At 40.5% G+C, this 21,933-nt stretch overlaps 1 protein-coding gene across 1 annotated transcript in view; it reads left to right on the top strand.

The window, feature by feature from the left end:
- Positions 1–7,187: 7,187 nt before the first annotated feature.
- The window catches only part of LOC311123929 (TBC domain-containing protein kinase-like protein), a gene marked incomplete at its 3' end in the record, with an annotated part of 33,320 nt that continues 18,574 nt past the window's right edge, over positions 7,188–21,933 (top strand). The window contains exons 1-20 of the mRNA XM_084198149.1: positions 7,188–7,331; positions 7,765–8,024; positions 12,190–12,262; positions 13,130–13,244; positions 13,453–13,526; positions 14,535–14,676; positions 14,908–14,968; positions 15,073–15,134; positions 15,699–15,760; positions 16,133–16,281; positions 16,877–17,015; positions 17,559–17,658; positions 17,869–17,918; positions 18,171–18,300; positions 18,708–18,806; positions 18,984–19,046; positions 19,195–19,321; positions 19,498–19,548; positions 19,666–19,749; positions 20,929–21,014. Coding sequence (XP_084054275.1) covers positions 7,832–8,024; positions 12,190–12,262; positions 13,130–13,244; positions 13,453–13,526; positions 14,535–14,676; positions 14,908–14,968; positions 15,073–15,134; positions 15,699–15,760; positions 16,133–16,281; positions 16,877–17,015; positions 17,559–17,658; positions 17,869–17,918; positions 18,171–18,300; positions 18,708–18,806; positions 18,984–19,046; positions 19,195–19,321; positions 19,498–19,548; positions 19,666–19,749; positions 20,929–21,014 — 1,860 coding nt within the window. The remainder of the gene's footprint in view (positions 7,332–7,764; positions 8,025–12,189; positions 12,263–13,129; positions 13,245–13,452; positions 13,527–14,534; positions 14,677–14,907; positions 14,969–15,072; positions 15,135–15,698; positions 15,761–16,132; positions 16,282–16,876; positions 17,016–17,558; positions 17,659–17,868; positions 17,919–18,170; positions 18,301–18,707; positions 18,807–18,983; positions 19,047–19,194; positions 19,322–19,497; positions 19,549–19,665; positions 19,750–20,928; positions 21,015–21,933) is intronic.

Raw genomic sequence — 21,933 nt, 5'->3', positions numbered from 1 at the left:
CAACCAAGCCTGGCAACAACTGGAATGCCAAGGAGTTGAGACCAACCCCTGCGCCAACGGATTGGCTGAACCACACTCAGTCCTTTGCTCTGGTTGGCCAACAGAAGAGTACTTGAGAAATTTCTGTAAACAATAATTTTAGTTCTCTGTCGGCCCTGCGTGGTTTGTCAGTGAGCCCGTATACGAACCTTCATACTTATCATACAATACATTTTGCATATAATAAATTAAGCTTGGATTGAAGATCTCTTGATTCTTATTCCAATACCAGATTTGAATTACGCAATCTCGACAATTGGTGACCCCGACGTGATCTGGTGGCGGAACTTCGCTGGAATTCACCCAGCCTATTGGACATCACTGTCATCGAACTGTGTTTCACAAATTGCCCGGGCTTTTAAAAAGGTAAGCAAAACACCTATTGTAATATAACTGAAGTTTTGCACATTGGCTTTATCCAAATTAATTTTGTGAAACACCTGTTTGATGTAAGTGAACCCTATTCTACTATAAATAACAATTACAGTATACTATTTCGATTTCATAATATACTATGCAAATGTTTGATAATTGTGATGGTTAAACCCATGGGAGTGCGACGCTATGACTGAGGCTCATAGGAGGCACTTTAAAGTAGATTAGACAGTGCGACGCTATGACTAAGGCTCATAGGAGGTACTTTAAAATAGATTAGACAGTGCGACGCTATGACTAAGGCTCATAGGAGGTACTTTAAAATAGATTAGACAGTGCGACGCTATGACTAAGGCTCATAGGAGGTACTTTAAAATAGTTTAGACAGTGCGAGCTATGACTGAGGCTCATAGGAGGTACTTTAAAATAGTTTAGACAGTGCGAGCTATGACTGAGGCTCATAGGAGGTACTTTAAAATAGTTTAGACAGTGCGAGCTATGACTGAGGCTCATAGGAGGTACTTTAAAAGTAAGACAGTGCGAGTGTTGTCGTATGCATGAGAGTGTGAATGACAAACCTGTATACTTTGTTAGAAAACTAATTAGAAGTTAAAACGTCTGTGGCTGTCCAAACTGTGTAATTTGGGGATAACTGTTGGGTTCGTGATTGTTTAAACCATATAACCCATCAATAACAATTGGGAACATAAAGCTAAAGTGATTAATTGTGTGACTGAACTGGTTTTGAATAGTTGTGTTGAAACAATTTGGTTTATTATTTGATTCAGTGTTTGATGTTTGACATAGCATAATACTGGTTCTAGGTGTTTGGGTTGAAGCTTTTTGGTTTATGATTTGATTTAACGTTTGATGTTTGACCGTGCAAAATACTGGTTAAACAATTAGACCTAAACAATTCGGTTTATAAACGTGCACCAACTTTAACTAATTAGGTGGGAATAATTTGATTTAAATAACTAGATGAAAGTACTTTAAATAACCACAGAATATTGGAAACACTAACACAGCTCCTCGAAGGAACCTGCTCCCAGAGGAGAGGGAGAGAGAGTTGCGAGGGGAGGGGCTGGAGAGAGCGAAAGTGTGGCTTTTGGAGCCATGAAAAGACTGGGAGATGGCTGGGAACGCATGTGGGTTTCTGACGAGAGATGTTCTGAACTTGCTCACCCGAGCGTCGTGGGTGAGAAAGTGGAGAATATTTACATTTGCATTTTTGGTGATTTGGCAGACGCTCTTGTCCAGAGCGACTTGCAGGAGCGATTGGGGTTGAGTGCCTTGCTCGAGGGCACATCGGCAGATTTTTCGCCTGGTCGGCTCGGGGATTGTAACCGGTGACCTCTCGGTTGTTGGCGCGGCGCTATTGGTTACTAAACTGCCAGCCGCCCCATATGAGTTTAAGATTGTGGCGTTGTTGGATAATATGATGGCGGATTAAACTGACCATAAGTAATGTTGTTTTAGACGTAATGTATAATATAGTACAAAACAAATAGAGGGTTAAATTGAACTAATTATCATGGTAGAGCTAACATGGTACAGTGAGGGAACTTCATTTTGTGTCAGAGGGTAAGATGAGATCATTAATGGTACTATTAGTGGAAATCTATTTATCATTTCAAGGCATGGAGTAATAATCTGCATTTATGAGTGTAAATTCCACGGCTGATGTGTTGATTGAATGGGTACGATGAGTATTTGGTTTGGTAATGTTGAATGGGCTATTTGTAGCGAGCGTGTTTAGGGGTTAAATAGAAAAACTAAATTATACAATAAAGCTACTGCGATTTTCATTTGGTGACGTCACTTGCTCTATGAACTGGAAGTAGTTACTTTGAGAGCATCGCAGATGGTGTGAAGTGACTGGCGATGTCCCTGGTTCGAACACCGGTAGGGACAGTAGATAAATCTTACGCAGTGGGGCTATATACCTGAAAGGTTGAATTAGATAGACTTTTCTAGAATATTTCTATTTAAGCTATGTAAATATGTTATAAGGTTACCATGCGCTCTCTCCGAAGGAGAAGGGGGAGGGTGAGAGACAGTACAGTTCAGATGGTAGGAACATAATTAAATGTATGCTAATCAACGATAGCAAGTATTTGTTTTATTAATTACGGCATAATCAGAGAGAACAGTTAAATAAATTGAATAGCGAACTGAAATGTTTAGCTGGGAAATATATATTTTTTTGGTACATTTTAGAACGATAATGTATTCTGGTTAAGTGGATGCAAGTGACATTGGCTGTTGTGATGGGGGAATAGCGCCAGCCTGTGGTGGGTTATGGATTTGTTACATAAACTTATATTTTAAACTAAAAGTGATGGAATAGGCTACAATTATAACATTATCAGAAAAAAGACACAATTTAATATGAAATAGTTATTACAATTATTATTGATAGTTATTACAGTTATTATCATTGATCCAGTAATGATATAAGGATAGTAGAGGAAGGCAGGGGATTTAATCTCATTTAGGGAAGTTATATTAGGAAGAAAATACCATTAAATTAGGGAACATTTGATGTAACTGTGATTGTATTGGCTAAAAACTCAAATATGACATATACAGGGAGGACAGGAGCAATAGAAGGGAAGACAGGTTTTCCTAGGGAGTTGAATAAATAATTGATAAATGGATCATTTGAGATGAGATCACATGTAGCAGAGTTAGGGTAATCAATTAAATAATCATAGTATACTCGAGGAATTTTGAGTGGTTTTATAGATTAGTAATGAGGAATTAGATTGATACAAACAATTATTGATGGGTTAAGACTGGGGATAACCAGGAGAAAGAGATTAGCTCATCTCGTTGGAATGTTGCCAAGGGCTAGGGGAGCAGTAGTGAAGTTAGGCCGTATTTAGGTCATAAAAGTGAACTACCAAATTAAAGCCTGGCTATTTGTGGTTGTTTTTCAAATTGGGTTTTCAAACAAAAAAACAACACACCTAGTATGATGTTTATAAAGCCTTATTGTTTCAATTTTGGGGGGTTTCAGCAGGTCAAGGGTGATAGGTCTTAGAGGAGCACACAGTGAATTTTATGGAGTTTTTTAGCTTTTTGGCTGAGTTTGGGGTAAATATGATTTCTTATGAGAATGAATGTCATGAGGATTTAATGAACACTTGGGATAGCTAACATTTATGAAGTATTTAGAATAATGGTAATGTTTAGTATACTATGGGATTAAACAGTTCGTTAAATGATTTCAATTGCCTCTGAACTCTGTTTTAACATTCTGGTGTTATTTTAATCATCCACACTAGTAAATTCTAAAGGCATGAGAGGAGGACTTTAAGATAGTTTATTTTACTAAGTTGAGGGTAATTTATAGTACTGTGAAAATTGTGAAGAAGATTATAATTTGGTAATAATATATTTGATTTGAACCATAAAATAACAGAAGAGAGAGTGGAGGAATGGCAATTGGATAATGAAATACCGATATTAACTAAAGTGATTGTTTAGATAGGTGGTAATATTGACACATGGCCAAATCATGTGTCAAAAGGGGGATGGTTGGATTAAATATTAAATATATACGAAGGAGAGGACAAAAAAAAAAAAAAAAAAAAAAAAAAACATATATGATAGTTTATTAACCACACCTGTATGTCAGAGGTTTTGTGCCCCACAGGTGAACTAAAGGAGAAGGTGACCCACTCTATCTAACCAGGAGACTGAAGCAGGCCTGGCGGGAAGGGCCCTACCAAGTACTGCCTTTTTGCCAGCAGAACAGCTGAGAGATCCATCTGGGTGCATGTCACACACTGTAAAAAGGCAAACCCAGCTACACCTGACGAACAAACACAGAGTTAGGAGAAAGATCCGATAACCACAAGGGTCCGGGGGTTGGCTCCTTAACGAAGATTCCCTTACCCTGTCTGATCATCCCTGTGTGAGTTCGATAGAAGGTGAAGCAATGGGTTGGCCTCTGGCATCTGACATGTTCTCAGGGCAAGGGTGGGGATTCACAGGTCTCCCGACGGTAGGTAGCTGTCTGATTGTGGGGGCCATATTCCTAGCACACACGGACCCTCCTGTTTCAGCCAGAAGTAGTAGTTAACCTAACACAAGTTGAAAAGGCATAGGAGACAGCTAGACGTAGGGAAAGGGGAAATTCTAGAGTAAACCTCTCTGAGGGAGGTGGTGAGACCGGGGCTGTGGTAAAGATAGTGCAAAACTATAGACCTGGAGGAAGTAGTACAGGTGAGAACGGGGTATAGAAATCTTAACCTGTGGTTGGAATGGATTCACTATACGGCAAAAAACTATGTCTAAAGAGGACTGTTTTGCCTGTGGGACAGCCAAACCAGGGTTGACAACTACTCCGTTCCCCTTGACAGGCTTTGACTCTCTGTCAGGTTTATCCTCCATGCAAGCCCGATAACGGGGTCGTCCCGACCTGGGTTGCCTACGTTTGAAGTCTCAGGGGATTCTAATTGTTTTTCTAGGACTAGTAAGATAGGATACAGAGTAGGGCATCTTAGCTCTGCTCCTACACAGAGAATATCACAACTGAAAGAAAACATGACTAATATTTCCTTTTTGTTGCAGTCAGAGGATTATAGGAGCCAAAACCAGGCCCGTGCTGACATCTGATGGATGTGTGGTGATAACTGATTGTGAACTCAACTACATATGTAAACAATCAAACGTGTCAGAGACTGGTGAGTTGTCAAATAGAAAGTAGGACCTCCTCCCGGGATCCTTTGATGAAAGGATCCTGTGATGGGATAGGAGTACCTCGAGAGGTTACAGAACAATTCAAAGCTAGGAATCAGATCGCAGCTGAGTTTGAATCAAATATTTTTTTTGTTGGTCAACAATTAATAAAAACTTCGATTGGATAAATTATATTTACTATAACCAGCAAAGATTTATAAACCACACTTGTGATGCAATAAAGGGATTAGATGAGCAGACAGCGGCAACTATCTTAATGACAAAGCAGAATAGAATAGCGTTGGATATGCTTTTGGCTGAGAGGGGCGGAGTTTGTGTTCTGTTTGGATATATGTGCTGTACTTTCATCTCCAACAATATAGCACCGGACGGGCCCGTGACCAAAGCGCTTGAGTGACCATCACCACGCTGGCGAACGAACTGGTTGAGAACTCTGGTATTGAGAGCTCCATAAACGATTGGTTTGATAACATATTTGGTAAATGGAAAACTATTGTTGTGACTATTCTGGGTGAAGTTATGGCCTCTATGGGTATACTTGTTCTTTGTGGATGTTGCCTTATTTCCTGGCTGAGTGACTGGTTTGGTGAGTACTCTTCTATGGTGGTTGCTGGATTTCTGACCCTAATAATTGTGTTTTTGCTGTTAATGTGTTGTGCTGCTTGCATCGTCCCCTGTCTCAGGAGGTCAGTGGTAGGAGCGGTGCAGGCGTCAGGTATGATGCTGTTGTTACCGGCCCAGGATGATGCGGGTGACTCTGCTACTGACTCTGAGACCAAGCTGGATGATCCATGGTTTGCCTAGTAAAATACATACACGCATTTATTTTCAGTTCTTGCTCATTTATTACCTTATGTTTTTACTAACCACTGTGATTGTTTATTCTTCCTGATGTGAAGGTAAAGGATTCCTGGGTGGCTGGTAGCCAACTCAGTACATGTTAGGTGTAGGGGACGAATAGAGGGTTAAAATTATAATTTTTTATTTTTTATTAACATTAAATGTTGTGATTTAATTTCCATATCCTGTTATTCTTAAGGGTGATTATACTCTGTTTAGAGTGACACCATAAATGGTGTCAAAAGAGGGAATTCAAAAATGTCCCTTTAAAAATCTTTAATCACACCCTAGAGTTTTAATAATCTTGTGTTTTGTGTTCTATTAATCCTGTGTTTTATGCTTTATTAATCAAGTTAGCCATGTGAATGTTTGTCTTTCCTTATGTGATGGTTTGAACTTCTTTGATGACTAGTAACAGTTTGCAAGTTGGGTGTCGATGGAAGGACTGAAGGACTTTTATTATCAAATTGTCTATTAATAAAAGTGTTTATTTTTGTTTGTATTGTATTTTAATGAGTGACACCCTAGAGGGCGTCAAAAGAGGGAATTGTTGGGTTTTATTTTTCTCATAATTGGATTTGTATGTGATGGATAGCTTGGAAGGAATGCACTAATGAGGAGCAATATACTGATATGGATTGTTTCACATAACAGGGTGGGGAACATTAGGGAGTAAGGGGAGATAAGAACTTGTGTCTCAAAGTACTAGACCTCACTGCCTCTTTGTATTCTGTGAAACTGTCCTTGAACCTGGATACAGTGGAGATTGTGTATTCTCGGTGCTGGCTCTGCAGGTTATTATCATAGCAACCAAGCCTGGCAACAACTGGAATGCCAAGGAGTTGAGACCAACCCCTGCGCCAACGGATTGGCTGAACCACACTCAGTCCTTTGCTCTGGTTGGCCAACAGAAGAGTACTTGAGAAATTTCTGTAAACAATAATTTTAGTTCTCTGTCGGCCCTGCGTGGTTTGTCAGTGAGCCCGTATACGAACCTTCATACTTATCATACAATACATTTTGCATATAATAAATTAAGCTTGGATTGAAGATCTCTTGATTCTTATTCCAATACCAGATTTGAATTACGCAATCTCGACACTACCTGTTGTATCCTTTGGTTTGTCAATATAAACACTGAGCAATATATACATTTAACCAAAAGCTACAAACAGCAGTTTATTGGTAAGCACGGTTGCAATGTTTACAAATTATTTTGACAGCTGAGCTTCGTCGCTGAAAATTGACGTAATCGGTCACGTTACCTCTCAGCTGCTCACCGCATACCGAGAAAGAGAAGATTCTGCAAAATAAATCAAAATATACGGTCAGGATTGTTTGGATATGAGGACAGACGTTCACTAAACGTAAGTATTCATTGAAATTTCGAAAAGTCGTTCTTGCAGTTTTATTCATTCATTGTTTTCTGCATACTGCATCCCTTCTTGTACAAGAAAACTGCAGCACTGTCGCTAGCTTTCGATTTAGCTAGCTGCCTGTATCCACTTTTACTGTTTACAAACAAGTTATATGTCTCCCTAAATACACTATTAGGTCATGCTTGTACAAGATGACAAAATAAATGAAGTGGATATGAAAGTGTGTGGTAACCATTATTTTGTGTTATGTCTGAAATTATTTCTGCGTTTAAAAGCTGTGATATAACTTGTATTTTAGCTACATTACGTCTGTTGTGTTTAGATATAGTTTCAAATCAAATTAAAATGAGTGTTTTGTAAACATGAACCAAACTGTTCATCATTTGTTTCACTGCCTCTAATGTCTTTGTGTTTTCCATAGGGTGTGTGTGTTGGTGCTGGAGCTGTCAACTGTGAGTCTGAAGTGGACACTGGAGCAGTGAGCAGTCATGAGGCCACTGAGAGATGCCCAGCTAGGGGCCTTCACCTTCTTTGCCTCCGCTCTTCCCCACGATGTGTGCGGGAGCAACGGCCTCCCCCTCACCCCTAACTCCATCAAGATCCTGGGCCGTTTCCAGCTGCTCAAGACCATTACCCACCCCAGGCTCTGCCAGTACGTAGACATCTCCAGAGGGAAGCATGGTAGGACTATCCATCTCTGTCTGTTTGTCACTGGGTCTTGTGGGGTCCTATTCTTGATACTGTGAAAGTGGATCACTCCCTCAACCTACCTTCCTTGGGAGTAAAAGTGTTCTGAATGCACTGAACCCAGCACTGGTATAGCACTGATATAGCACTTAAATAGGCAAAACTGGATTGGTGAAAGATATGTAGTGGAATCCTTGCTTTCCTCTATTCGACTGTATCTGGCTTTCAGTGATTGTGAAGAAGGGAAGAATCCATGGAAAATCAGGTATCATAGTATCCCGATACTGTTATTGTGACAATACTCCACTACCAGAAATATCCTAGTATTGGGAGGGTGGGATGTAGAGTGAAGCTAAAGAGGACTAGGGGAGATTGGTACTCACGTGACAGACAGATAGCAGATTTTAAATCATATCCCCTTCCCTTCGGCATCTACTATATGACTGGTGTCCTGTTAATATCAAATAAAATTGTATTTGTCAAATTCTTCATAAACAACAAGTGTAGACTAACAGCTTACCGATCACTGCACCTGCACACAGCCCATCTGTAATTAGTCCACCCAACTACCTCATCCCCATATTGTTATTTACATTGTTATTTATTTTTCTCATTTGCACCCCAGTATCTCTATTTGCACATCATCTTCTGCACATCTATCACTCCAGTGTTAATACTAAATTGTAATTATTTTGCACTATGGCCTATTTATTGCCTTACCTCCATAACTTACTACATTTGCACACACTGTATATAGATTTTTATTGACTGTACGTTTTCTTTATTCCATACAGTGCTATGGAAAAGTATTTGCTCCCTTTCTAATTTTCTCTACTTTTGCATATTTGTGATACTGAATGTTATCAGATCTTCAACCAAAACCTAATATCAGATAAAGGGAACATAAGTGGACAAATAACACAACAATTACATATTTATTTCATAAACAAAGTTATGCAACACCCAATTCCCCTGTGTGAAAAAGTAATTGCCCCCTTACACTCTAACTGGTTGTGCCACCTTTAGCTGCAATGACTCCAACCAAATGTAGTTGTTGATCAGTGTCTCACGTCGCTGTGGAGGAATTTTGGCCCACTCTTCCATGCAGAACTGCTTTAACTCAGTGACGTGTGGGTTTTCAAGCATGAACTGCTCGTTTCAAGTCCTGCCACAACATCTCAATTGGGATTAGGTCTGGACTTTGACTAGGCCATTCCAAAACTTCCAATTTGTTGCTTTTTAGCCATTTCCATGTAGATTTGATTGTGTGTTTTGGATCATTGTCTTGCTGCATGACCCAGCTGTACTTCAGCATCAGCTCACAGACGGATGGCCTGACATTCTCCTGTAGAATTCTCTGATACAGAGCAGAATTCATGGTTCCTTCTATTAAAGGCAAGTCGTCCAGGTCCTGAGGCAGCAAAGCATCCCCAAACCATCACACCACCACCACCATGCTTGACCTTTGGTATGATGTTCTTACTGTGGAATGCAGTGTTTGGTTTTCGCCAGGCATAATGGGACCCATCTTGTCCAAAAAGTTGACTCAAATTTGCCAAAAAGCACCTGGATGATCATCAAGAGTCTTGGAAGACCATTCTATGGACAGATGATTCAAAAGTATAACTTTTTGGACGACATGGTTCCAGTAATGCCTGGCGAAAACCAAACTCTGCATTCCACAGTAAGAATATCATACCAAAGGTCAAGCATGGTGGTGGTTGTCACGGACGTTGAAGGACGGGTCAGACCAAGGCGCAGCGTGAAATGCATCCATGTTTATTAAACCGAATAAACATACAAAACAACAACAGGAAACGTGACGTCAGAAGGCTATACACAAGCCAAACTCACCGAGCACAAAACAAGATCCCACAACACAGGCAGGAAAACTGGCTGCCTAAGTATGATCCCCAATCAGAGACAATGAGCGACAGCTGCCTCTGATTGGGAACCACACCCGGCCAAACATAGAAATACAAACATAGAATCAACACACACATGATATTCACACCTTGACCAAACTAACTAGAGTTCTATAGGCCAGGGCGTGACAGTGGTGGTGTGATGGTTTGGGGATGCTTTGCTGCCTCAGGACCTGGACGACTTGCCTTAATAGAAGGAACCATGAATTCTGCTCTGTATCAGAGAATTCTACAGGAGAATGTCAGACCATCCGTCTCTGAGCTGAAGCTGAAGCACAGCTGGGTCATGCAGCAAGACAATGATCCAAAACACACAATCAAGTCTACATGAAAATGGCTAAAAAGCAACAAATTGGAAGTTTTGGAATGGCCTAGTCAAAGTCCAGACCTAATCCCAATTGAGGTGTTGTGGCAGGACTTGAAACGAACAGTTCATGCTTGAAAACCCACACGTCACTGAGTTAAAGCAGTTCTGCATGGAAGAGTGGGCAAAAATTCCTCCACAGCGACGTGAGACACTGATCAACAACTACAGGAAGCATTTGGTTGGAGTCATTGCAGCTAAAGGTGGCACAACCAGTTATTGAGTGTAAGGGGGCAATTACTTTTTCACACAGGGGAATTGGGTGTTGCATAACTTTGTTTATGAAATAAATATGTAATTGTTGTGTTATTTGTCCACTTATGTTCCCTTTATCTAATATTAGGTTTTGGTTGAAGATCTGATAACATTCAGTATCACAAATATGCAAAAGTAGAGAAAATTAGAAGGGGGGCAAATACTTTTTCATAGCACTGTATGTAACTCTGTGTTGTTGTTGTTTTTATCGCACTGCTTTGCTTTATCTTGGCCAGGTCGCAGTTGTAAATGAGAACTTGTTCTCAACTGCCTTACCTGGTTAAATAAAGGTGAAATGAATAATAATAATAATAATAATAATAATAATAATAATAATAATAATAAAAACAGTGAAACGCTTACTTACGGTGTGCATTCAGAAGGAAGAAGGAACGGTGTGCATTCAGAAGGAACGGTGTGCATTCAGAAGGAACGGTGTGCATTCAGTGTATTCCAACAGAGCCTTGACCTCCCCTTTCTATTTGGAAAAGCACCAAATAATCTTGACTTCATTGCGGTCATATCCATAAGTTTAAATGTAGACTTGTACCCCCGTTTGTCATTTACAGTTGAGTAAATATGGAGAAACACCATCACAGGTTACAGCTCCTCAAGAGACTCTCTCAGCTTTCAACAATGTCCGTTTTTTTTGTAGTGTTGTTTTGTGTTACATCCGAGTCACTGTAAAATAACTAAATGTGTTTGGCAATCTCCAACTGCACAATCCTAACTTGTTACACTTTTGTTTACTACACGTATTGCCACAAGCATGTGTTTTATTAAAAGTCTCACAGAAACCAGAAATGATCCCAAATCCACAATATGCAGATTTTATTGGAGGAACCCATCATTGTTTTTAGGACACTGTAATGTTGACACATTAATGATTCTTGGCCAAAGTATACACAGTACTGTCTTGATGGACTTCCTGAGTTGTTAAAAGCTTGCTTTGTTTCATCCTCTTTATGTCCAGATGTTTTATGGTCATGGCTAGACAGAATACAGCTTATGTCAAATTGATGTCAGAATTACTTTTTTTTGGTGCATTTTAGCTAACCCTAACCCTTTTCCTAACCTTTACCTAATTCTCCTAACCTGCGTAAGTTCTGCTAGCCTGCTACGAAATGTCATTTCTTGTCAATTCTGACATAAACTGTATCCCATTTAGTCAAAACCATGTTTTGAGGTCCTGAACCTTGGACCCTTTGTTGTCAGATTTTGTAGATAACATTATTATTATTATTTTTTTTTTTGTGGGCTGGGTGAACGGGAAGTTATAAATGACTAAGTACACCTTTAAAGCTTTGTAATTGCAGATGTGTGTTATCTCAACACATGGTACTAGCTTTTCATTTAGAAGATCCTTCCTGGCTGTTTAACCAATCATGGTGTAGGCTTAACCTTTAATTTAAAGGCACACTCCTTCATTGGAAAAACAACAAAATGACAGCCCTACCGCTAAAAAAATGGAGAACAAGCAGCAGACCATAAAATTGAGATGTTTTGAAATCACACATTTAAACATATAAATCAATAAAATGGTGGGGCTGACCAATGTCAAATTGATCGACCATTTCACATGTTGAGTTTTATCACCCTTTTCTTCTTCTTCCAGAACGACTGGTTGTTGTGACGGAACACTACGAAAGCAGTCTAAATGATTTCCAGAAACAGGTTCAAACTGTCAGGTATGATTTCAAGTTTCACGTTTTTTATTAGTCATACAGGGTTCCCCAACTGGCAGATTTTAATTTTGGAATCTGTTCCAAAGTATTCCCACGCATTATAGAGAGATACTGTATATGTGATCGTATACAACTGTAAGCAAGGTTTGAAATGGCTGTTTTAGTCAAATATTATATCTGTTTGGGCTTCTAATTTGTAGTCTACAAATTATTTGTAATTATGTTCCGGCCCACTGACCATCCGCTCAAGAAAAAATCGGCCCGCGGCTGAATCTAGTTGATGATCTCTGGTATACACCGTCCAACGAAATGCTTACTTGCAGGTTCCTTCTTGACAATGCAGAAATAATAAAAGATAAGAACATGAACATAAAGTAAATGGCTCAGTAGAATAAAATAAACATTTTAACACAAGTATAATACAGGACGGCACAATTTATAGTCTAATATTTACACAATATAAAGACTATATAGATATAGTACATTATCTTTTTACTATGTTATTGAATGTTCAGAGGACTCACCAGTTCTATCTCTCTGTAAGCAGAATGACCATGGCTTAACTGAACGAAGAAGAATAGCTTCATTACTACAGGACTAGGCTATGTACTACCCTAGCCATCTACTGGTAGACTCCGATAATAACACAAACCTCTTTCATCTAAAACGCTTAGACCCGGCAGGGGGGAAAATACATACATATTTAGTAGACACAATAACCTGTTGTAGCTTTGTTGGCTGGAAAACAAAGGCCCACTCTGAGTACCATACATAACCTTTTTCAAGCCAAACACCACGGGAACTAAAGCTACGCCCAAGTTGTATATAATGTGTATATAATAATCCTCAGGCCTTGTCTGTATGTTACAGCACAGAGAGGGTTCTCCAGATAGCCTATGAGGCCTTGGAGGGACTAGAGTTTATGAACAAACATGGGATGGTTCACAGAGCCCTCAATGCACAGAACGTCCTCATGGACGGCAAGGTAGGTTACCTCCCTTCCCTATCAGTTGGGGTCTAATGGAAAGGCTTTTAACGCCATTTGCCATTGTCATCTAGCCTGGTTAAACCTGTGCTCTCGTTCAGTCTGGTTCAACAGGCTAATTGTGTCATCAGGTTATTGATGCATTATTGATTATCATAAGCCTATCAATACATTGAACATTGTCATATGTAACATTGTTTCTTTGTAGGGCAACGTGAAGCTGGCTAAGTTTGGGTTGTATTACATGACAGACCACGGGGCGGATGTGGACTTTCCTATTGGGTAAGTCCTGTTAACATCTAACCTCCCATGTACAGAGAATGTGTCAATAGATTTGAAAAGCAGTTACATTGTGACTGACATTAGATTAGGCAGTGAAAACATAAATTTTAAAACATTTTAGTCTTAGAGTGATTTACAATAGTGAGTGCATACATTTTCATCATTTTCTTTCTGTACTGGTTCCCCGTGGGAATCAAACCCACAACCCTGGCTTTGCGAGTGCCATGCTCTACCAATTGAGCCACACAGGTTAAAAGCGATACATGTTCCACTGTACAGAGTTAACTATGATAAATTCTGATATGATAATGGACGGTTACGTGAACCTTGAACGTCTGGAACCTGTAATACTGTGGATCTTCAGATAATGGAGGTCATAGGTCCCTCTGTGAACACAACACAGTATTTAAATGCTGTTAGTGAAATAGAATGAGACATTACTATGAAATGTATGTGTAATGCGCAATCTATTGTTTATGAAAACCAGGTTTTGGATATTAAAGTAATCCATTGTTTCAAGTACTGTAATAGATAGCTGAAGTCTTATCCAAAACCCAAGGGCCCTCATGTTATAGAAAGTCTTTGTGGGTAATATCCTGTTGATGAATGGGGGAATGATTGTGTGTGTGTGTGTGTGTGTGTGTGTGTGTGTGTGTGTGTGTGTGTGTGTGCGCCACTGCCTCTGATGTCCTGTGTTATCTAATCTCCAAGTAAAACATCTGGTTTGAAGATGTAATAAGCTTTATCTGTCTAGTGTTTATGGCGATTCCTTGATATGAAGCAATGTACTGTACACACATCATTTGAACAATGACTTCAAAGAAACATGAAGTTCCTGGAATATTTAGGTAGATTAATCATCAAAGTCTGTTCATTGTCAAATGGTATCTGTTGCAAAGAGGTTTCATTGAATTTAATTCAAGACAACCTCAACGCTCTCAAGTTTGCTATGCCTTTCAGGGTATTCAATTGACCCTTGATCCTTTCTCTGACTATCTCTGTCCACAGCTACCCGTCCTACCTGGCTCCAGAGGTCATCGCCCAGGGCTCAGTCCACCCTAGTGACCCCTCCCAGGGGGAGAACCCTCTGTCCTCGGGGCCCAAGACAGACGTGTGGTCCCTGGGAGTCCTGCTCTTTGAGCTGTGTGCAGTAAGCTCTCTTACACCACCATGTCTTGACCTAATGATTGATTGATTGGTTGATTGAGCTGTCAATCAAAAGTCAGGACTGTCAATGACAGATGTTATGACAATAGTATATAGCCATTGAACAGAGGGTTCATTCTCTCCTAATGTACTATCAACCTTTCAAGTAAAGTTTGACATTGTGATTAGGAGGAAGTCATTCTGTCCTCGTGTACTATCAGCCTTTTATTCACAGGGTAGAAGACTACTGCAGAACATTGAAATAAGCGAGAGATTGAAATTCATCATCACTTTGGGTAAGTGAACGTGTTGCCAAGTCCATCAGCCTGGTGAGCCACAGATGAGTTATGATGGGGTTGTGAATTGTTTATGACATGGTGGTCTGTGTGTTTTTCCTCAGGTTGCATTGACGACATAGTCACAGTCCTTGCAGAGGAGCACGGATGCTTGGATGTGATTAGGGTGAGTTTAAAATCAATCACAGGTCACTATTTATTACACTGGCCCTCGACACTAAAACCACTCTAAGAAAGGTTGATTGTCCTAGAATTCCTAGATTGCCTAATGTGTAGATTGCCTAATGTGTAGATTGCCTAATGTGTAGATTGCCTAATGTGTAGATTGTCTAATGTGTAGATTGCCTAATGTGTAGATTGCCTAATGTGTGGTTAAGTCATGTTTTATGATGTTGTAGATAAGACTACACCTTATTATACGCTGTATTGTTGTTCCAGAAACGAATGTGATGGTAAATGACGACAATTCATCAAAAAGCTAAACAATGCACTGTAACTTGTAACTGGTGTGTGTGTGTGCGCCTCGCGCATCTGTTAGCGTGTATATGTGTGCTAATGAAATTCACATGCCCTCCATTAGACGAAGTGTTTCCCTTGTAAAAATGCTTTTAACCTTTCTCAGGCGATTTTGTTTCTTTAGGATGTTGAAAAGCCATAAGAGTGGAGGGAGATTGGGGCTGTGGGTCTGGATTGTACTGTAACTAATGCGATTGTCAACGTTCTGTTACAGGAGCTGCCTGAGAACGTTCTAACGTTATTAAGGAAATGCCTGACCTTCCTACCCTCCAGAAGGTAACTCGACCAGAGATGTTTTATGTCATGTGGATTGGACTCTATTGTGTTGGCTATCATTTCCTGTTGGGAGGCACATTCTCCATGCCTTCTCAGGGTAATGGCAGGGTAATAACAGGGTAATAACAGGGTAATAACAGGGTAATGGCAGGGTAAACACGTGAATAACATCTGCAAGAAAGCAGAATTCAGTCATAGCGAAAGTGATCTAAAACATGCCCAAATGAGAACATGGTACGTTTAGAGAGAACATTTGAGAACACTTCACATAACATTCTGGTAGTGAAATCTGAACCTTTTGATGAAGTGCGTCGATATGTTTTCAATGCGTGTTCAGTAAAGTGTGAGATTTCACGCTGTGCTTCCATCCAGACCCACCCCTGCAGAGCTGCTGGTTGACCCAGTGTTTGAGGGCGTGTCGTGTCTCTACACCCAGTTCCAGCAGCCCGTCGGGCTGTTCTCCTCCTCCCTGCGCTGTGCCCACCTGGAGCTACCAGAGGACATCAGCCAGCTCTGCAAAGGTCAGACTGCACACACACATGCCCTGACGTGGGCACACATATACACACACACACACACATATACACACAGACAGCATAACTCCCTATAGCTCACCCTAATTTACAGTATCGTCAATACTGACATTTTAAGAATAAGAAATAATCTCATTGTTTCAAAGGTCTAATTATCGACATCATTCACTCTGAGCATTGATTGTGAGAAGTACTTCAGGCATTCATTCTCCTCTCAACGTTTTGCATGGTCATCAGTGATTTGGCCTTTGATTCATATTTGAATAGTTGACATTATAAATATAAATGTTTCTTGACCATGGAAGACCTGGCTGTATGGATAAAGGATAAATCTCAAAGACGACCACAAAGGACTACATTTTACCATGTAGAGGACCATGCATCATCCTTGATGCTTTTTTAGCATGTTTACTGCCATCACATTGGTGTGGGATTTTATGGAACCCAGGAATCCCTGGAAAACAGTGGCAGTTGTTACCGAGCGGACTATCCTGGTTAAGTAAATATATAAAATGACATTCATTGAAATGTGACTGATTTTAATGGATTAGACAGTTAAAACAATCTATCAATCATGTCGCAGATGATGATGAGGAGTACCTGGGGGAGAGGGCCATAGACGAGGTGTACCACCTGTGGTGTTTGGCAGGAGGAGACCTGGAGAAGGAACTGACCAACCAGGGGATCATCCAGTCCAAGCCTCCCGTCTGCACCTTGCCCAAGTACTGTACAACACACCCTTTCTACCTAGTGTACAGTTTCAGATATTGTAGTTATATTCAGCAGGCCTTTCTACTGGACTGTCTTAGAAAATGTAGTTATACACAGCAAGTCTTTCTACCGGACTGTCTAAGATAATGTAGTTATATACAGCACGTCTTTCTACTGGACTGTCTCAGATAATGTAGTTATACACATCATGCCTTTCTACTGTCTTAGATAATGTAGTTATATACAGTATGTCTTTCTACTGGACTGTCTCAGATAATGTAGTTATACACAGCATGCCTTTCTACTGTCTTAGATAATGTAGTTATATACAGTATGTCTTTCTACTGGACTGTCTCAGATAAGGTAGTTATATTCATCATGCCTTTCCACTGTACTGTTTCAGATCAAGTTATTAACAGTTTGAATCGTAGAGCAAAGCCTAAAGCACAAAGTTAGAATAATGTTTACATCTGAACTAGTTAACTATATTAAGTAGATCCATACTGTAGTTTCTTATCCGAATGATTAAATGTTGAATTGAATCTCTGTGTTAGTTTCATGCTGGAGGATGGGGAGTCATTTGGCCAAGGCAGGGACAGGAGCTTCCTCCTGGATGACACCACCGTCACACTGTCTCTGTGCCAGCTGAAGAATGTGAGGACATCACTGTGACTAATAGATTTAACATTACCGTACAATAACAGGAGAAATACATTGCAATAGTGCATTGGTCTCGACTTGGACTGTAATGACCAGTGTACTACCAACACCTCACAACAGTTTATTTTATCCACATGGTTGAATCCGAAATGAACCAGAAAATGTGTGCTGAGAATTAAAATCTGACTTACTTCTCTCTTTCAGAGACTGGAAGACGTGGCAGGAGAGGCATATTACCCTTTATTGGAAGATGAGTAAGAATCCCCTCATCTTTTACTTCTCAATTGTCACGTATTGACTTAGTCTGTCTGTCCTCAGCTCTCATATCCCTTCTCTATTTTTCATTTTATGGCTTGTTTTTTTCACTGACTGATGGAGATGGGTAATGTTCCTTTCTTGCTTTTTTGTTTGCTTGTCTCTCTGTGTGTCTCTCTGTGTCTGTGTCTCTCTCTCTCTGTGTCTCTCTGTGTGTCTCTCTCTGTGTCTCTCTCTCTCTGTGTCTCCAGACAGTCTAGTCTGTCCCAGTCCAACAGCAGCAATGAGCTGTCTTGCACCGTCACGCTGCCACTCATCATCAGGGAGAGGGACACAGAATACCAACTCATCCGCATCATCCTCTTCGACAGGCTCCTCAAGGTCAGAGCTCTAACACACACACACACACACACACACACACACCATTCTCTCACAACCCAGTACAAATTCAATCACTCTGCCTCAGCAGTTTTAAGACCCCCCAGTTCCCAATGATTCCAGGAATAGAAAGTCACATTGACCCTGTCCTGAGATCACACTCATTTACTCATCTTTGTGTTCCTGTCTGGTGATTTTATTAAAGTCTTCTATTGGTGTGTGTCCAGGCCTTGGTGTTTATCTTGATTGAATCAGGTGTTGAATGAAAGTGGAGCTACGTGTTATATCAACCAGATTAGTAAAATATAGTGTCTTCTCAATGACTTGTCTAGCTTATTAAAGTTTTTAATTACATTAAGAATATAATCTTATAATTAGATAATTCTCTGGTTGTGCTGTTTGTCCCACAGGCGTACCCATACAAGAAGAATCTGGTGTGGAAGGAGGCGAGGGTGGACATTCCTCCCCTCGTACGTGGACTGGCATGGGCTGCTCTCCTGGGAGTCGAGGTAGGACAAACTGATAACCATAGAGAGAAATACGTTGTTTTGTTTGTAGAGATAAATCAATCTGATAACCATAGAGATTATGGACTTGATTTACTGCTGATTTTCATTTAATACTGTGCCTTGCAATGATAATGGGAAGTTGGTTTGGTTGATTAGAATCCCTTTTTCTCTCTCCAGGGGGACATTCAAGCCAAATATGACAGCATTGATAAGGATACCCCTATACCTACTGACAGACAGGTACCTCTTCTTCTCATTGTGGACTGGTTATCATTTGATGGGCAAATGAATTATTTTTGGCAATTTTATAATTTCATATTGAACAGATATATATCCATCACATGCTTTGGTTCAAACACTTCTACTGTGTGTGTGTTTCCCCCCCCAGATTGAGGTGGACATCCCTCGCTGTCACCAGTATGACGAGCTGCTGTCCTCGCCACAGGGCCACAGGAAGTTCAGGCGTGTGCTCAAAGCCTGGGTGGTCTCTCACCCTGACCTGGTCTACTGGCAGGGTCAGTCTTTCACTCTGTCAATCTGCTGTCACTGTCTGTTGCTGTGACTCACATCCATGCTGTGTTGTGGTCAATAGACCACTAGGTGGCAGTCAAGTCATACATTTTCAATCCAGCCTATCCAATTCAATTCTAGTGTTGATGTGGTTTACAATTGTACCCTGTGTTTTGTTCAGGTTTGGATTCGCTTTGTGCACCATTCCTCTGGCTGGATTTCAACAATGAAGGTAAGGGTATTCCAATCCTTCTTAAAAGAGGGAATTGTTGTTGATTTGCAGAAGTACAATGTGTATCGCTGATACTCCCTTCTCTCTTCTCCTCATCTTCCGCGTTCTTTTTGTCAGCCCTGGCGTACGCCTGCATGTCGGCCTTCATCCCCAAATACCTGTATAACTTCTTCCTGAAGGACAACTCTCACGTTATCCAAGGTGAGTTTCTCCATGTACAGTGAAACTTGTATAACAAACATCCTCCATCATCCCAGTAAATCAATCTTTAATCTACATAAACATTTCAGTGTTCAAAATATGCCACTAGTAGGTGTATTTATAGAGCTGCACTAATGAGTTGTCTAATAACAACCTTTTAGTGTGATATTCACAATATACTACAGCCTCTCTGCCTTATTACTTAAAGGAAAACTCCACCCAAACTATCTTTTGGTATTTGTTTAATTAGTCCATTGTTTATATAGTCCCAAAATGTTTTGCATGCCAACAATGAAGTTTTGAAGATCTATGACTTTCAAAATACAGAAATACAGCCGGTATGATGCATTTTGCCACATTTTGGAACTATATCATCAAGGGACTAATGAAACAAATACTGTAGCAAAAGAGTTTTGGGCTGGAGTTTTCTTTAAAGTGTACTGGAGCTGAGACGTCAGTGTAAGTTAAGTTAAGCCACTGACAAAAGCTTTTTTTTGCATTTTAATAAGTACTGTGTGTCATTGTAAGTTAAGCCTCCAACAAAAGTAAGCTTTCATAGCTTTTTTAATAAGCACAGTGTTCAGAAACATTAATATCCAACAGGAACATCAACAGGCTGCCTTTCTCCGAGTTGATTCGATTTTGGCTTCATATTGTTCCTGAGCTGTGCAAACTAATTTGAAAGGGTCTTAATGGAGGCTGCAGCTGAGACCAACGATATTTAGAGATATTATGAACAGAAACCAGAAAGGAATCCCTGTAGCGATCAACAAAATATCAGACACTGTTTCTGCTCGGCTGGTGAACTGGGACAACAAACACATTTTACATTTTAGTCTTTTAGCACCACTTTAACTAAATTATCCCGCCACAGTCTCATCTAATCTCACCAGTGTTGGTCTGTCTTGGTTTTTAGTATACTTTTGTTTGGAATAAAAATAATTGAACTCAGTTACGTTTTTGTGTAGAGACAATAAACGACCAAAACGTGTCTTTTTATATCAATTTAGACAATGCCCAATCTAATCTGATGACACAATAGCTTCTGGGTCTTGTTCAATAGGGCACAACGTAGATAATTGTTTTGTAACAGACACCAATAAATAGTATTCCTCAGATAGGACCACTATAGCTTTTTCACTATATTTTAACTCTCCCTCTGTGCTGCACCTGTTTCAGAGTACCTCACCGTCTTCTCCCAGATGATCGCCTTCCACGACCCGGAGCTCAGCAACCACCTCAATGAGATCGGATTCATACCTGACGTAAGCACTCAAATGGCCCGTGTAGCTCAGTTGGTAGAGCATGGTGCTTGCAACGCCAGGGTTGTGGGTTCGATTCCCACGGGGGGCCAGTATGAAAATGTATGCACTCACTAACTGTAAGTCGCTTTGGATAAGAGCGTCTGCTAAATTACTAAAAATGTAAAATGGAGTCTGGGCTGTGTCGTTCTAACGTAAAAACTGTCATAAAACTGACATGAGGGGGCTGAGGGTCCTATAACTGATAAGGGAACAGTTGTAGAAGATAATAATAAATAATATGCCATTTAGCAGACGCTTTTATCCAAAGCGACTTACAGTCATGCGTGCATAAATGTTTTGTGTATGGGTGGTCCCGGGGATCGAACCCACTACCAGCTGAGCTACAAAAGTGTTTATTTCCCTCTGTAGGTGGTCCTAACCTAAAACTGATAGCAGAACAGTGTCTGAGGGGAAGTACTTAACTGGAGGGGCCCTAAATCTGACAGCAGAACAGTCTGAGGAGAAGTACTTAATTGGAGGGGGTCCTAAATCTGACAGCAGAACAGTGGCAAAGGGTACTTATTAGAAAACGTTTATTTCCTTCTTTGAGTTTACTGATCATGAAAGGTGAGGGACAACGGGGAGGATGGAGGAGAAGTCTGGAATCGGGCCCAGTCCCAGACTCCCTGGTCAGGGATAAAGAATCACCACTATCACACCCCTCTAATAGAGTCCTGGTTGTCATTGAGAGTTTTTGTTCAGTTGGCCCATCTCAGTTTTGGGCCAGGGCCAAGTTTTCTCCACACAGTACACTCGTGATAAATTATACAGGGTCTAATGACAGCCTGGCCTTGCTCTAAGGTCTAATGACAGCCTGGCCTTGCTCTAGGGTCTAATGACAGCCTGGCCTTGCTCTAAGGTCCTCGAACACCCGGCCCTC

Source organism: Coregonus lavaretus (genome assembly GCF_964263955.1).
Source record: "Coregonus lavaretus genome assembly, contig: HAP1_SCAFFOLD_1616, whole genome shotgun sequence".
NCBI lineage: Eukaryota > Metazoa > Chordata > Actinopteri > Salmoniformes > Salmonidae > Coregonus > Coregonus lavaretus.
The sequence above is the reverse complement of the archived record's forward strand: the minus strand, read 5'-3'. Positions and strand labels throughout refer to the sequence as shown.